This window comes from Mobula hypostoma, chromosome 2, assembly GCF_963921235.1.
Source record: "Mobula hypostoma chromosome 2, sMobHyp1.1, whole genome shotgun sequence".
Lineage (NCBI taxonomy): Eukaryota > Metazoa > Chordata > Chondrichthyes > Myliobatiformes > Myliobatidae > Mobula > Mobula hypostoma.
In genome coordinates this window covers 82,561,565-82,576,945 of record NC_086098.1, presented here as the reverse complement: position 1 = coordinate 82,576,945, position 15,381 = coordinate 82,561,565, and the positions used below count along the sequence as shown (strand labels likewise).

At 46.9% G+C, this 15,381-nt stretch overlaps 1 protein-coding gene across 3 annotated transcripts in view; it reads right to left on the bottom strand.

Moving 5' to 3' along the window:
• Positions 1–15,381, bottom strand: part of LOC134341494 (pecanex-like protein 1) — a 275,158-nt gene that overhangs the window by 60,522 nt on the left and 199,255 nt on the right. For all 3 annotated transcript variants that reach the window (XM_063039370.1, XM_063039362.1, XM_063039377.1), the window contains 2 exons: positions 14,255–14,488; positions 10,603–10,706 (listed from right to left, as the gene is read on the bottom strand). In XM_063039370.1, coding sequence (XP_062895440.1) covers positions 10,603–10,706; positions 14,255–14,488 — 338 coding nt within the window. The remainder of the gene's footprint in view (positions 1–10,602; positions 10,707–14,254; positions 14,489–15,381) is intronic.

The window sequence follows — 15,381 nt, the reverse complement described above, 5'->3', positions numbered from 1 at the left end:
CTCCACATCCACTCTATCCTGGATAGGTTTCAATAAGATTCCCCCCTCATTCTCCTAAACTGCAGTGAGTCTAAGCCCAGAGCCATCAAACACTCCTCATATGTTAACCCTTTCATTCTGGGGTTCATACTCATGAACCTCCTCTGGACTTTCTCCAATGCCAGCATGTTCTTTCTTACATAAGTAGCCCAAAACTGCTCACAATACTCCAAGTAGGGTCTGATCAATGCTTTATAAAGCCGCACAATATATCCTTGCTTTTTATTGTAGTTGTCTTGAAATGAATGCCAACATTGCATTTGCCTTCTTCACAAATGACTCAACCTGCAAGTTAATATTTAGGGAATCCTGCATGTGGACTCCCAAGTCCTTCTGTACCTCTGGTTTTTGAACTTTCTCCCCATTTACAAAATACTCCACACCTTTATTCTTTTTCTCCTTTATTATATTCCATCTGCCACTTCTTGCCCACTCCCCCAATCAGTCTAAGTCCTTCTGCAGACAGCTTGGTTCCTCAATACTAGCTGCCCTTCCACCCATCTTTGTGTAATCCCTGGTTAAGGTTTATACTGCTGTGCTGTAGGTACTTCATTTCAGCAGTTTTCTGCAAAAGCAGTGCGTCCTGCTGGTAGAATGTTTTGGTTTCGGCTAGAGATAAGAGCCTTACTGTTCCGCTTAGGAATGTTGTGTCAGCCAATCAGGATGGTGAAATCACGAGAGAGTGTTTTGATGACAGTGTGGTTCATGGATTTTTTTGACAGGAGCTGCGGAGAGGACAGGAGGGAAGATGCCTGGAATGCCATTGGAAGGAGCATCCCCATTGCACAAAGTGCTTTGTGCAGATGAATGGCTCCAAGGAGGAAGGGTCAATACTCCTGAGAGAGAGAGCCCGTTTGTTTGAAATGTATTTTGAGTGAAGTTCGGAATGTGGTGTGTGCTTTCATGAGACTGTGGGTCCAGCACGTGAGCAATAGACAACTCCAGGATGTGCAGTTTTTGGCTCCTTATTTTAGAAAGGATATACTGACATTGGAGGAGGTTCAGATAAGATTCACGAGAATGATTCCAAGACTGAAAGGGTTACCATATGAGGAATATCTGGCAGCTCTTGGGCTGTATTCCCAAAAGTTCAGGAGAATGAGGGGGGATCTCATGGAAATATTCCGAATGTTAAAAAGCCTGAACAGATTAGATATGGCAAAGTTATTTCCCGTGGTAGGGGATTCTAGGACAAGAGGGCACGACTTCAGGATTGAAGGACATCCTTTTAGAAATGAGAAGTGGAGAAATTACTTTAGTCAGAGGGTGGTAAATCTGTGGAATTTGTTGCCACGAGTGGCTGTGGAGGCCAAGTCATTGAGTGTATTTAAGGCAGAGATAGACAGGTTCTTGATTAGCCAGGGCATCAAAAGGTATGGGGTGAAAGCAGGGGGGTGGGGATGAATGGAAGAATTGGATCAGCCCATGATTCAATGGCGAGCAGACTCGAGGGGCCAAATGGCCTACTTTTGCTCCTATATCTTATGGTCTTAGAAGCTCCAATTTCATGTGCACTTTGGACTGGTTTAACTGTACTGGGCCCTGTTAATTTTTTTCTTTTCTCTTTTCTATTAACTGTTCGATAAAGCTGAAATTTGTAAATATACTTTCTTTATAATTTTATGCGGTGTATGATCTGTTATTTCTTGCTGACCGACAATTGTGTATGGACAATGTTCACACAGCATTCACTCCATCAAGGCTTCTTTAATCAGAGCATCATGGCATTCCTGTTTGGTTGAACCCCAAATCATACCAGCCCTAGATGTACATCGTTAATGAAAGGTGGCCTTCTCACCACAGAGTAACGTGGCTGTCAGCAGAGCAGCTAACAAGCCAGGTTTGCTTACAAGCCCGGTGAGGGGACTACATTTGTATTGACTGCAAACTTGGCCACAAAGCCATTAATTCCTTCATCCAAATCATTGACATACAATGTGAAAAGAAGCAGTCCCAACACCAACCCATGCAGCACACCATTAGTCAATGACAGCCAATCAGAAAAGGCCAGCCTTTATTCCCACTCTTTGCCTCCTGCCAGTAGGTTAATCTTCTATGCATAGAAACATAGAAAATAGGTGCAGGAGTAGGCCACTCGGCCCTTCGAGCCTGCATCACCATTCAGTATGATCATGGCTGATCATCCAACTCAGAACCCTGTACCTGACTTCTCTCCATACCCCCGATCCCTTTAGCCACAAGGGCCATATCTAACTCCCTCTTAAATATAGCCAATGAACTGGTCTCAACTGTTTCCTGTGGCAGAGAATTCCACAGATTCACCACTCTCTGTGTGAAGAAGTTTTTCCTCATCTCGGTCCTAAAAAGCTTCCCCTTTATCCTTAAACTGTGACCCCTCGTTCTGGACTTCCCCAACATCGGGAACAATCTTCCTGCATCTAGCCTCTCCAATCCCTTTAGGATTTTATACATTTCAATAAGATCCCCCCTCAATCTTCTAAATTCCAGTGAGTATAAGCCTAGTCGATCCAGTCTTTCATCATATGAAAGTCCTGCCATCCCAGGAATCAATCTGGTGAACCTTCTTTGTCCCACTTTGGTACCTTTTCTGCAATACCATGACTCTTATTTTGTTAGGCAGCCTCATGTACTACTTTGCTCTGTGACTGTAGGGTAAATTACCAGGAATGATTTGTACTGCCATTGCCTCAGTATTTAAAAGAAAAGGATTAAATCTGCATTTAATTCTCTAAAATCTATCAGCCTCTTTCTGTAGCTTAGTCTCAGCTGCTGGAATGACCCAATCTGCACTAGTTTCAGAATATTCCATACGTGGCTTCACTCATGGTTAAAATGATCAGTTTAAACGTGGAACTGTGGCGATCCACTTTCTGGCACCCACGAACCGGCTCATGAAACAGCGCGCGCAGGCAGAGGGCCGGCCCCAAAAAGGGCGCCAGGCCATCTTCACCAGCAGGGGGATAATCCCGCGCGCGGAAAGGGTCTGGGAATATGCATTCCCCACAGCAGCCCCGTCCAGGGAGGGCGGGAACGGGAAGGCTTTAAAGCAGGCCGCGAAGTTTGAATAAATCTCTTTATCGCAACTCCAACTCACCGACTCCGTGTGGTTATTCCAGCGCTGTGTGTAGCACACCACCACAATTGGTGACCCCGACGGCCCAAACGATATTTGGACCAGAGATGACCGACGCCACATCTGTTCACGCAGTTTCGTTAAAACTGCCAAGCTTCTGGACGCTGCAACCCCATTCATGGTTTGAACAAGCAGAAGCTCAATTCCACATTCGGCAGATAACCTCGGAGTCCACTCGCTACTACTACGTGCTGAGCTCTCTCGACCAAGAGACTGCTGCACAAGTTGAGGAGTTTATACAGTCGACCCCGGAGAATGGCAAATACACAGCATTCAAAGCCCTGCTCATAAGGACTTTTGGACTCTAACAGCGCGAACGAGCACGCCGCTTAATGCACCTGGATGGTTTGGGAAACAGGCCGCTGTCAGCATTAATGAACGAAATGCTGGCCCTGGCTGAAGGACACAAACCCTGCCTCATGTTTGAGCAGGCATTCCTAGAGCAACTGCCCGAGGACATATGCCTGCTGCTGTCCGACACAGATTTCAGCGACCCCCGGGAGGTGGCGGCCCGAGCAGATGTGCTGTGGAATGCCAAGAAGGAGAGAGAGGCATCCATCGCACAGATCACCAAGCCGCGTACCCAACGACAGACCAGACCAGGCCCGGCAGCAGAGCCCAACGAACAATGGTGCTTCTACCACCAGCAGTGGGGCACAGAGGCCCGCCGCTGTAGACCACCTTGCAAAATCCCGGGAAACGCCAAGGCCCAGCCGCCGCTGATGGCTATGGCGGCTGGCCATCAGGACAGCCTCCTTCTGGGACAAGCAGTCGGGACGCCGATTTTTGGTTGACACCGGAGCGGAGATCAGCGTTTTACCTCCAACGAGTTACGACACCCGCAACAGAGAACCGGGACCCACGCTGAGGGCCGCAAATGGCAGCACAATACGAACCTATGGCACCCGCACGGTGCGGCTACAGTTCAGCTCCAGCCGGTTCACGTGGGACTTCACACTGGCCGCTGCGGCCCAACCACTGCTGGGGACGGATTTTCTACGAGCCCACAGCCTGCTGGTTGACCTGCAAGGGAAGCGACTAGTCCACGCCAAGACTTTTCAAACATTCTCCCTGGGTGAAGCTAAGTTGCCAGCCCCACACCTGGACTCCATCACGCTGTCCAACGATGAATTCACCAGGGTCCTGGCGGATTTCCCATCAGTACTGACACCACAGTTCACAGCAGCCATGCCCAGACACGGAGTACAGCACCACATCCCGACTCAGGGACCATCCCTCCACGCCCGTGCTCGAAGGCTTCCCCCGGACAAGCTCCGACTGGCGAAGGAGGAGTTCAAGAAGATGGAGGAATTGGGGATCATACGACGGTCCGACAGCCCATGGGCCTCCCCACTGCACATGGTGCCCAAGGCAACGGGGGGTTGGAGACCATGCGGTGACTACCGCAGACTGAACGAGGCTACAACGCCAGACCACTACCCTGTGCCGCACATTCAAGACTTCGCAGCAAACCTACACGGCGCAAGGATCTTTTCCAAGGTAGACCTCGTCCGGGGATACCATCAAATCCCGGTACATCCGGACGACATCCCCAAAACAGCACTTATCACCCCGTTCGGACTTTTCGAATTCCTCCGAATGCCGTTTGGTCGAAAGAATGCCGCACAGACGTTCCAGCGGCTAATGGACGCGGTGGGACGCGACCTGGACTTTGCATTCATCTATTTGGACGACATCCTCATAGCCAGCAGTAGTCGGCAGGAGCATCTGTCCCACCTCCGCCAGCTCTACTCCCGCCTGAGCGAATTCGGCCTTACAATCAACCCAGCCAAATGCCAGTTCGGACTCGATACCATTGACTTCCTGGGCCACAGGATTACTAAAGACGGGGCAACCCCGCTGCCCGCCAAGGTAGACGCGGTCCGCAACTTCCCCTGACCCAACACAATCAAAGGCCTGCAGGAATTCGTGGGTATGGTGAATTTCTACCACTGTTTCCTCCCCTCAGCACCCCTAACCTTGCACCCCCTGTTCACTCTAATGTCGGGTAAGGGCAAGGACATTACCTGGGACGAAGAGGCCGCAACCGCTTTCGTTAAAACCAAAGAAGCCTTGGCAAACGCCGCGATGCTAGTGCACCCCAGAATGGACGTTCCTACTGCCCTCACGGTGGACGCATCCAACACAGCAGTCGGTGGAGTGCTGGAACAACTCATCGAGGGTCGCTGGCAACCCCTGGCGTTCTTCAGCAAACACCTACAACCACCTGAACTCAAATACAGTGCTTTCGACCGGGAGCTATTGGCACTATACCTGGCAATCCGGCATTTCAGGTACTTCTTAGAAGGTAGGCCCTTCACCGCGTTCACATACCACAAACCGCTTACCTTTGCATTCATGAAGGTGTCCGACTCCTGGTCGTCCTGCCAGCAGCGACATCTGTCCTACATCTCCGAGTACACGACGGATATCCGGCATGTCTCTGGAAAGAACAATGTCGTGGCAGACGCACTATCCAGACTATACAGGCCCTATCCCAGGGGGTGGACTATGCGGCGCTGGCAGAGGCACAGCAGGCAGACGCTGAGATCCCCAGTTACAGGACTGCAGTCTCCGGTTTGCAGCTCCGAGCCCTCCCCGTAGGCCCAGGTGAGAGGACCCTACTATGTGATGTAGCTACTGGCCAACCCCGCCCCGTCGTCCCAGCAGCCTGGCGCCGGCGGGTGTTCGAATCCATTCACAACTTAGCGCATCCCTCCATCAGGACAACCATCCGGCTGGTCTCCAACAGATTCCTGTGGCATGGACTTCGTAAGCGGGTCAGTGAATGGGCCAAAACGTGCATGCAGTGCCAAACGGCCAAGGTGCAGCGGCACACCAAGGCTCTGCCGCAGCAGTTCGAACCCACCCGCCGGAGGTTCGACCACATCCATGTGGATATCGTGGGGCCCCTGCCAGTGTCACGAGGAGCGCGGTACCTCCTATCGTAGACCGATTCACCAGATGGCCAGAGGCAGCCCTGCTCACCGACACCACCTCCGAATCCTGCGCCCGAGCACTGATCGCAACCTGGGTAGCCCGCTTCGGGGTACCGGCCCACATTACCTCCAACAGGGACGCCCAGTTCACCTCCAGCCTGTGGTCAGCTATGGCCAACCTTTTAGGAACACAGCTACACCACACAACTGCCTACCACCCACAGGTGAATGGACTAGTGGAGCGCTTCCACTGTCACCTGTCACTGTCACTGTCTCTCATGGCCCGCCTGGAGGGGCCTAACTGAGTGGACGAACTTCCCTGGGTCCTGCTCGGAATCCACACGGCGCCCAAAGAGGATCTGCACACCTTGTCGGCCAAGTTGGTGTATGGCGCACCCCTGGTCGTCCCAGGAGAGTTCATACCAGCCCCAAGGGGGCAAGAGAAAGAACCCACAGCAGTCCTGGACAGACTACGGGAGAGGCTCGGTAACCTGGCCCCAATACCACTCACAGCACGGACAGAGCCCGACCTGCGTACCCAAAGACCTGCAGAACTGTAAGTTTCTTTTTGTACGATGGGGCGGACACCGGGCACCGCTACAGCGGCCCTACGAAGGGCCGTTTAAGGTGATCAGGAACAACTGGTCCACGTTCGTGCTGGACATTGGGGGGGAGAGAGGAGGTTTTCACGGTGGACCGACTCAAACCGGCCCATGTGGACTTGGCGCAGCCGGTCCAGGCTCAGGCACCGCGGCGCAGGGGCAGACCTCCCAAACAGAGGCCGATCCAGACTGCGGACATTGGGGGAGGTATCGCCGGTTCTGGAGGGGGGTTATGTGGCGACCCACTTTCTGGCACCCACGAACTGGCTCACAACAGCGCGCGCAGGCAGAGGGCCGGCCCCAAAAAGGGCGCCAGGCCATCTTCACCAGCAGGGGGAGAATCCCGCGCGTGGAAAGGGTCTGGGAATATGCATTCCCCACAGCAGTCCCGTCCAGGGAGGGCGGGAACGGAAGGCTTTAAAGCAGGCTGTGAAGTTTGAATAAATCTCTTTATCACAACTCCAACTCACCGACTCCGTGTGGTTATTCTAGCGCTGTGTGTAGCACACCGCTACAGAACCAAATCATCTTGGAAACACACTGTTATTCATTCATCTTGTTGGCGAATGCTTGTTGAAATAGGTGTGATTCCTTTCTTAAACACAAGAGATTCTGCAGATGCTGGAGATCTTAGAAACATAGAAACTTAGAAAACATACAGCACAATACAGGCCCTTCAGCCCACAAAGCTGTGCCGAACATGTCCCTACCTTAGAACTACCTAGGCTTTACCCATAGCCCTCTATTTTTCTAAGCTCCATGTAGCCATACGGGAGTCTCTTAAAAGACCCTAACACTTCTGCCTCCAGCACCGCCGCCGCCAGCCCATTCCATGCACTCACCACTCTCTGCATAAAAAACTTACCCCTGACATCTCCTCTGTACCTACTTCCAGGCACCTTAAAACTATGCCCTCTTGTGCTAGCCATTTCAGCCCTGGGGAAAAGCCTCTGACTATTCACACAATCAATGCCTCTCATTACCTTATACACCTCTATCAAGTCACCTCCCATCCTCCGTCGCTCCAAGGAGAAAAGGCTGAGTTCACTCAACCTATTCTCATAAGGCATGCTCCCCAATCCAGGCAACATCCTTGTAAATCTCCTCTGCACCCTTTCTATGGTTTCCACATCCTTCCTATATAGTGAGGCGACCAGAATTGAGCACAGTACTCCAAGTGGGGTCTGACCAGGGTCCTATATAGCTGTAACATTACCTCTTGGCTCTTAAACTCAATCCCACGATTGACGAAGGTCAATGCACCGTATGCCTTCTTATCCACAGAGTCATCCTGCGTAACAGCTTTGAGTGTCCTATGGACAGGACCCCAAGATCCCTCTGATCCTCCACACTGCCAAGAGTCTTACCATTAATACTATATTCTGCCACCATATTTGACCTACCATAATGAACCTCCTCACACTTATCTGGGTTGAACTCCATCTGCCACTTCTCAGCCCAGTCTTGCATCCTATCGATGTTCCGCTATAACCTCCACAGCCCTCCACACTATCCACAACACCCCCAACCTTTGTGTCATCAGCAAATTTACTAACCCATCCCTCCACTTTTTCATCCAGGTCATTTATAAAAATCACAAAGAGAAGGGGTTCCAGAACAGATCTCTGAGGCACACCACTGGTCACTGACCTCCATACAGAATATGACCTGTCTACAACCACTCTTTGCCTTCTGTGGGCAAGTCAGTTCTGGATCCACAAAGCAATGTCCCCTTGGATCCCATGCCTCCTTACTTTCTCAATAAACCTTGCATGGGGTACCTTATCAAATGCCTTGTTGAAATCCATATACACTACATCTACTGCTCTTCCTTCATCAATGTGCTTAGTCACATCCTCAAAAATTCAATCAGGCTCGTAAGGCATGACCTGCCTTTGACAAAGTCATGCTGACTATCCCTAATCATATTATGCGTCTCCAAATGTTGATAAATCCTGCCTCTTAGAATTTTCTCCATCAACTTACCAACCACTGAAGTACGACTCACTGGCCTATTATTTCCTGGGCTATCCCTACTCCCTTTCTTGAATAAGGGAACAACATCCGCAACTCTCCAATCCTTCGGAACCTCTCCTGTTCTCATTGATGATGCAAAGATCATTGCCAGAGGCTCAACAATCTCCTCCCTCGCTTCCCACTGTAGCCTGGGGTACGTCCCATCCAGTCCCGGTGACTTATCCAACTTGATGCTTTCCAAAAGCTCCAGCACATCCTCTTCCTTAATACCTACATCCTCAAGCTTTTCAGTCCACTGCAAGTCATCCCTACAATTGCCAAGATCCTTTTCCGTAGTGAATACTGAAGCAAAGTATTCATTAAGTACCACTGCTATTTCTTCCAGTTCCAAACACACTTTTCCACTGTCACACTTGATTGGTCCTATTCTCTTATGTCTTATCCTCTTGCTCTTCACATACTTGTAGTATGCCTTGGGGCTTTCCTTAATCCTGTCCGCCTAGGCCTTCTCATGGCCCCTTCTATCTTTCCTAAATTCATTCTTGTGTTGGCGCATGGCCAAGTGGTTAAGGCGTTTGTCTAGTGATTTGAAGGTCGCTAGTTCGATCCTTGGCTGAGGCAGCATGTGTCATTGAGCAAGATACTTAACCACACATTGCTCTGCGATGATACCGGTGCCAAGCCTAATGGGTCCTAATGCCCCTCCCTTGGACAACATTGGTGGCGTGGAGAGGGGAGACTTGCAGCATGGGCAACTGCTGGTCTTCCATACAACCTTGCCCAGGCCCGCGCCCTGGAAACTTTCCAAGGCACAAATCCATGGTCTCATGAGACTAACGGATGCCTATTAATATTATTATTAATTTCATTCTTAAGCTCCTTCCTGCTAGCCCTATAATCTTCTAGATTCATATCATTACCTAGTTTTTTGAACCTTTCGTAAGCTCTTCTTTTCTTCTTGACCAGATTTACAACAGCCTTTGTGCACCACAGATCTTCTACCCTACCATCCTTTCCATGTCTCATTGGAACGTACCTACTCAGAACCCCATGCAAATATCCCCTGAACATTCGCCACATTTCTTTGGTACGTTTCCCTGAGAACATCTGTTTCCAATTTATGCTTCCAAGTTCCTGCCTGATAGCCTCATAGTTCCCTTACTCCAATTAAACGTTTCCCTAACTTGTCTGTTCCTATCCCTCTCCAATGCTATGGTAAAGGAGATAGAATTGTGATCACTATCTCCAAAATGCTCTCCCACTGAGAGATCTGTCACCTGACCAGGTTCATTTCCCAATACCAGATCAAGTACAGCCTCTCCTTTTAAGCAACACACAGAAAATGCTGGAAGAACTCAGCACCTATGGAGGGGAATATACAGTCGAGTTTCAGGCTTCTTTGTCCATTTCCTGAAAAGTAAAAATTTCATGATTTCTGAGCCTGACACTTCTATCTACTTAAAAATTCTCTAATAGCCTCCATCACAAAAATGCTTACAATTTACTTGACCCAAATCTCCAAATCCTATTTATGTTCAACTCACATTATAGTTTGCTGCATTAATCTAGGTGTCATGAGCAATTACTGTATTATTACAAAACTATTCCTCTGCAAATGACCTCAGACAAGAACAGTATAGCACAAAAAGAGGCCCTTCAATCCACCATGCAGAGAAAATATGCATTATTGAACTCTACCAGGAAGAATGAGCAATAGGAAACGGCATAGTTTCAAAATGATGTATCACTGTACCATCAGTAACAACTTGCATTTATACACCACCTTTAATACAAAAATTTAATAAGAAAATCCAATACCATGTCCATAACATACCACAAAGTGACTCATTAACTGTTGCACATTCATATTCTTGTGATGTTCACTACATTTCTTTTAGTAATTGCATTGGATAAAACCATGATGGGTTACCTGATGGACATGTTGTGTGTAGCTGTCCCTAAAGCTCTTCTGCCAAGGATTGAAAGGCTGTAACAAAGGGTTACCAGAGGGGAATCTCCATCACTGCTCACAGGCTGCAACACAACGTAGAACAAGGCAGCATTACATGAAGGTCACACCCTTTCTATTTGGTAGTACAATTTACTTAAAGAATAAGACAACGTGGAAGAAGACCATTTGTTCATCATGCCTGATTGGCTGCATGACTGCTTTTTCTTAGATTTTTTTGTGATTGTATGTACTATTGTAACTAATGTGCTGTGTGTGACTGTATGTACTGTGTTTTGCACAGTACCCCCTCACACATTGTTCTTTGGTTCTGATTTGGGACTCTGATCCATCCATGCATTCTAGTTATGTAACCATTCATACTGTATACTTCCCTTACAAAAATTATCAATCTCAGTACCAACACTTTAATTGACCTCTGAGCCTGCATGTCTCAAAAGCTTTTTGTAAAAGTGAGCTCATGACCCACCATGTTTCACATGACATTATCTGCTCTGGGATCACTCTCTGTGGCATTGTGGTGGCATAGTAGCGTAGTAGCTAGTGCAACGCTTTACAGTGTCAGCAGTCCGAGTTCAATTCCTGTGGCTGCCTGTAAGGAGTTTGTAGCATGGGCTTTCCCTGGGTGCTCTAATTTCTTCCCGCTTTTCAAAGACTTAGTAAGTTGGGTTAGTAAGTTGCGAACCATGCTATGTTGGGAAGCTTGGCAACACTTGCAGGCAGCGCCCAGGACACCTTTGGATTGTGATGGTCATTGACATTGACACGTTTCACTGCACATTTCAATGTTCATGACAAATAAAGCTAATCTTTATCTTTAATTATATGACACTGTCTTCTTGTTCCTGACTCCCTTATCAGAAGAAACAGTCTCTCCAAACTCATTCCTTCAGCTGCGTAAATCAGCTAAAATTAGCCCAACAAGTTTTATAGCTGTTATTCTGCTAAACTCAGCGAATATAAACCTAAACCATAATCCATAAATAAAGCCGCTACACTCTGAAATCATATTGGTGCATTGGTATGGAGGCATCACTGCACAGGATTGGAAAAAAAGCTGCAGAGGGTTGTAATCTCAGCCAGTTCCGTCACAGGCACTGGCCTCCCCACCACTGATACCTCAAAAAGGTGCCATCCATCATTAAGCACCTCCATCACCGAGGGATGCCCTCTTCTCATTTTCTCATTACCACTATCAAGGAGAAGGAACAGGAGCCTGAAGACCCACACTCAATATTCTAGAAACAGCTTTTTCCCCTCCACTATCAGATTTCAACAGTCTATGAACCCATGAACACTACCTCACTATTTTGTTTTCTTTTTCAACTTCTCATTTATTTTTTATATTTCTTATTCAAAGTTCAAAGTAAATTTATTGGAAAAGTGCTGATATTTATTAGCAAAGTACAGTTGCAGCAATGTGTACCATCTACAAGCTGCACTGCAATAACACACCAAAATTCCTAAGGCAGTACCTTCTAGACCCATGACCACTACCATCTAGAAGGACAAGAACAGCAGATACGTGGTAACACTACCACTTGGAAATCCCCCTCCAAGTCACTATCCTGACTTGGAAACACATCGCCATTTCTTCATTATTGCTGGGACAAAATTATGGAATTCCCTCCCTAGCAAGGCTCAAGAAGGCAGCTCATCACTATCTTATCAAGGGCAACTAGGGATGGTCAATAAATGCCAACTTAGCTGGTGATGCCAACATCCTGTAAATGAATTAAAAAAAGTCACCGTATTCTACCCTGAGATTCATTTCCTTATAACTTCTAGGATTTTTTTTATGTATTGCACTTCCTGCTGCCACAAAACAACAAATTTCATTTAACATTTGTCAGTGATATTAAACTTGATTCTGATTCTGCACAGTAGTCCATCCAAGGTCAAACATCATTTTTGAGTCGCAGCGTTTTAATCCAAACACTGTACACAGTGCCTGACAGAAGTGTACGATATTTGTTCTTTGTATTCCATATTTAACTGGCTTTGAGCTATTAATAGCAAAGAGCTAAAAATAAAATACACGTGGGAGAGAACAAATCATAATACCTTAGTGATTCACAAGAATGCAATCTTTCTACACATTCAGCAATTATTAACTTCTGTAGAAGTGAAAATAGACTGTTTCTGCACTGATCACATTAATTAATTTTTTATCTATCTACTTAAAGAGAGAGCACGGTAACTGGTCCTTCCGGCCCAATGAGCCTGTGCGGCCCAATTACACTGATGTGGCCAATTAACCTATTAACCCATACATCATTGGAATGTGGGAGGAGTTGGAGTAACTGGAGAAAACCCACATGGCCACGGTGAGAACGTACAAACACCTTACAGACAGCGGTGGGAATTGAACCAAGGTTGCTGGCTCTGTAAAGTGTTACGCGAATCGCTCTGCTATCGTACAAACCGGTGAATTTCTGCAAATCCGCTGGGGAAGTTAAAGGTCCAGACTGAGAGTCCAAGTCTACTGAAGGCCGAAAGGTGAAGTCAGTCTGCACTGGGGTTGGAGAACTGTATTATATGCATGGGTAGGTGGATGGGAGGCAGGAACAGGGCTTGCTTTGTTGTTGTTGTTGTTTTGTTGTGTTCTGTGTTGTTCTGCTGAGCACTGTGGGCATGCTACGTTGGTGCTGGAATATGGGGCAACATCTTTGTGCTGTTCCCAGCACATATCCAGGTGCTTCAGTTGTTAAGGCAAACAACGTATTTCACTGTATGTTTCGATGTACGTACATGTGAAAAATAATTTTGAATCTTGAATTTTGATCTGTTATTTGTACTTGAGGGAGACCATCATCAGGGGCTATAATGGTAAACTGATAAATCCTGAAAATTATAAGGGAGAGATGGAACTTTTGCCACAAACAGACATTGAAGCAAAAGTATGAAAGCATTCATGATTAAGCACAGGAGGTACTAAGGGATAGAAGGAAATTCTGATAGAATTAGATGAAGAGAGGCATCAGAGGGATTATGTGGGAATGGAAACACAGGTTTACACTCACTGGACACTTTATTAGGTACACCTGCTCATTAATGCAAATATCTAATAGTAGTAGCATGTAGTAGCAACTGAATGCATAAAAGCATGCAGACATGGTCAAGAGATTCAGTTGTTGTTCAGACCAAACCACGGAATTAGAAGAAATGTGATCCACGTGACTTTGATCATGGAATGACTGCTGGTGGCAGACAGGGTGGTTTGAGTTAGCTCAGAAACTGCTGACCTCCTGGAAACTTCATGCACCATTGTCTCCAGAGTTTACAGAGAATGGTGCGAGAAACAAAACATCCAGTGAGCGACTTTTCTGTGGGAGAAAATACCTTGTTATTGAGAGAGGTCAGACTGGTTCAACCTGACAGGAAGGCAAAAGTAACTCAAATTACCATGCATTACAACAGTGATGTGCAGAAGAGCAGCATTTTGAAGTGGATGGGCTACAGCAGCAGAAGATCACAACCACACAGAAACACTCAGTGGCCACTGTGGCCTGTTTTTGTTTCTGTTATGTATGTAAACCAGAGGGAAATAATCAAAATGTCCTGGGACTAATATGTAGGCGAATGAAATCGACAATATCATTTAATTATGCACCTTTGTCCTTTTACTGTTGCAATGCTGGATCCATTCCAGGTAAGTGTTGCAGAAACTGGCTCTTGAGATTCCCTTGAGGCAATGGTCATAGTCTTCATCAATGTTCATATTAAAAACTGCTGGGTCCTTGTCAATGTAATTCCACGCTGTGCAGGGATGCAGAGCTTCCTGTATGGATTCATTGCTTAACCAGTCCTCCAGCTTTGGGGAACGAATCAGGTAGTATATTATACTCTGTGAAAAGAAACTCATTAATATACAATTTCAGCTCAGTGGCATAAAAAACATGTTTATCAGAAATAATAGTCGTCATACTGAAACAGGCCCTTCAGGCCATTAAATCTGGGCTAAATATCAAATATCCATTCGCACTAAACCTATACAATTCCCATTCTATTCTCCCTATATTCCTCTTCTTTCCCATCAGGCCACACTTAAGAGTATTATCAACAGTTTTGGGCCCCATATCTCAGAAAGGATGTGTTGCCATTACAGAGAGTCCAGAGGAGGTTCACGAGGATGATTCCGGGAATGAAGAAGTAACATATGAGGAGCGTTTGGCAGCTTTGGGCTCCTACTCACTGGAATTTAGAAGAATATAGGGGATCTCATTGAGACCTACTGAATATTGAAAGGACTAGATAAGGTGGATGTGGAGAGGAGGTATGGTAGGGGTATCCAGAACTAGAGGGCAAAGCCTCAAAATTGAGGGGTAACCTTTTAGAACAGAGGTAAGGAGGAATTTTTTTTGAGCCAGAGAGTAGTGAATCTGTGGAATGCTCTCCCACAGACTGTGATGGAGGCCAAGTCCATGGGTATATTTAAAATGGAAGTTGATAATTTCCTGATCGGTCAGGGCATCAAAGGATATGGCAAGAAGGCAGGTGTATGGGGTTGAGTGGGATCCAAGAATACCACCAGGCTCAAGTTTAGGTTCTATCACACGGTTATTGCACTCTTGAGTGGACCTCCTGTATGGCAAGATGGACTCTTGGTTTCACAATCTACCTTGTTAAGATCATGCACTTTATTATTTAACCTGCACTGCACTTTTTTGGTAGGATTTACACTTTATTCTGCATTGTTATTGTTTTATCTTATTCTAGCTCAATGTACCGTGTAATGAC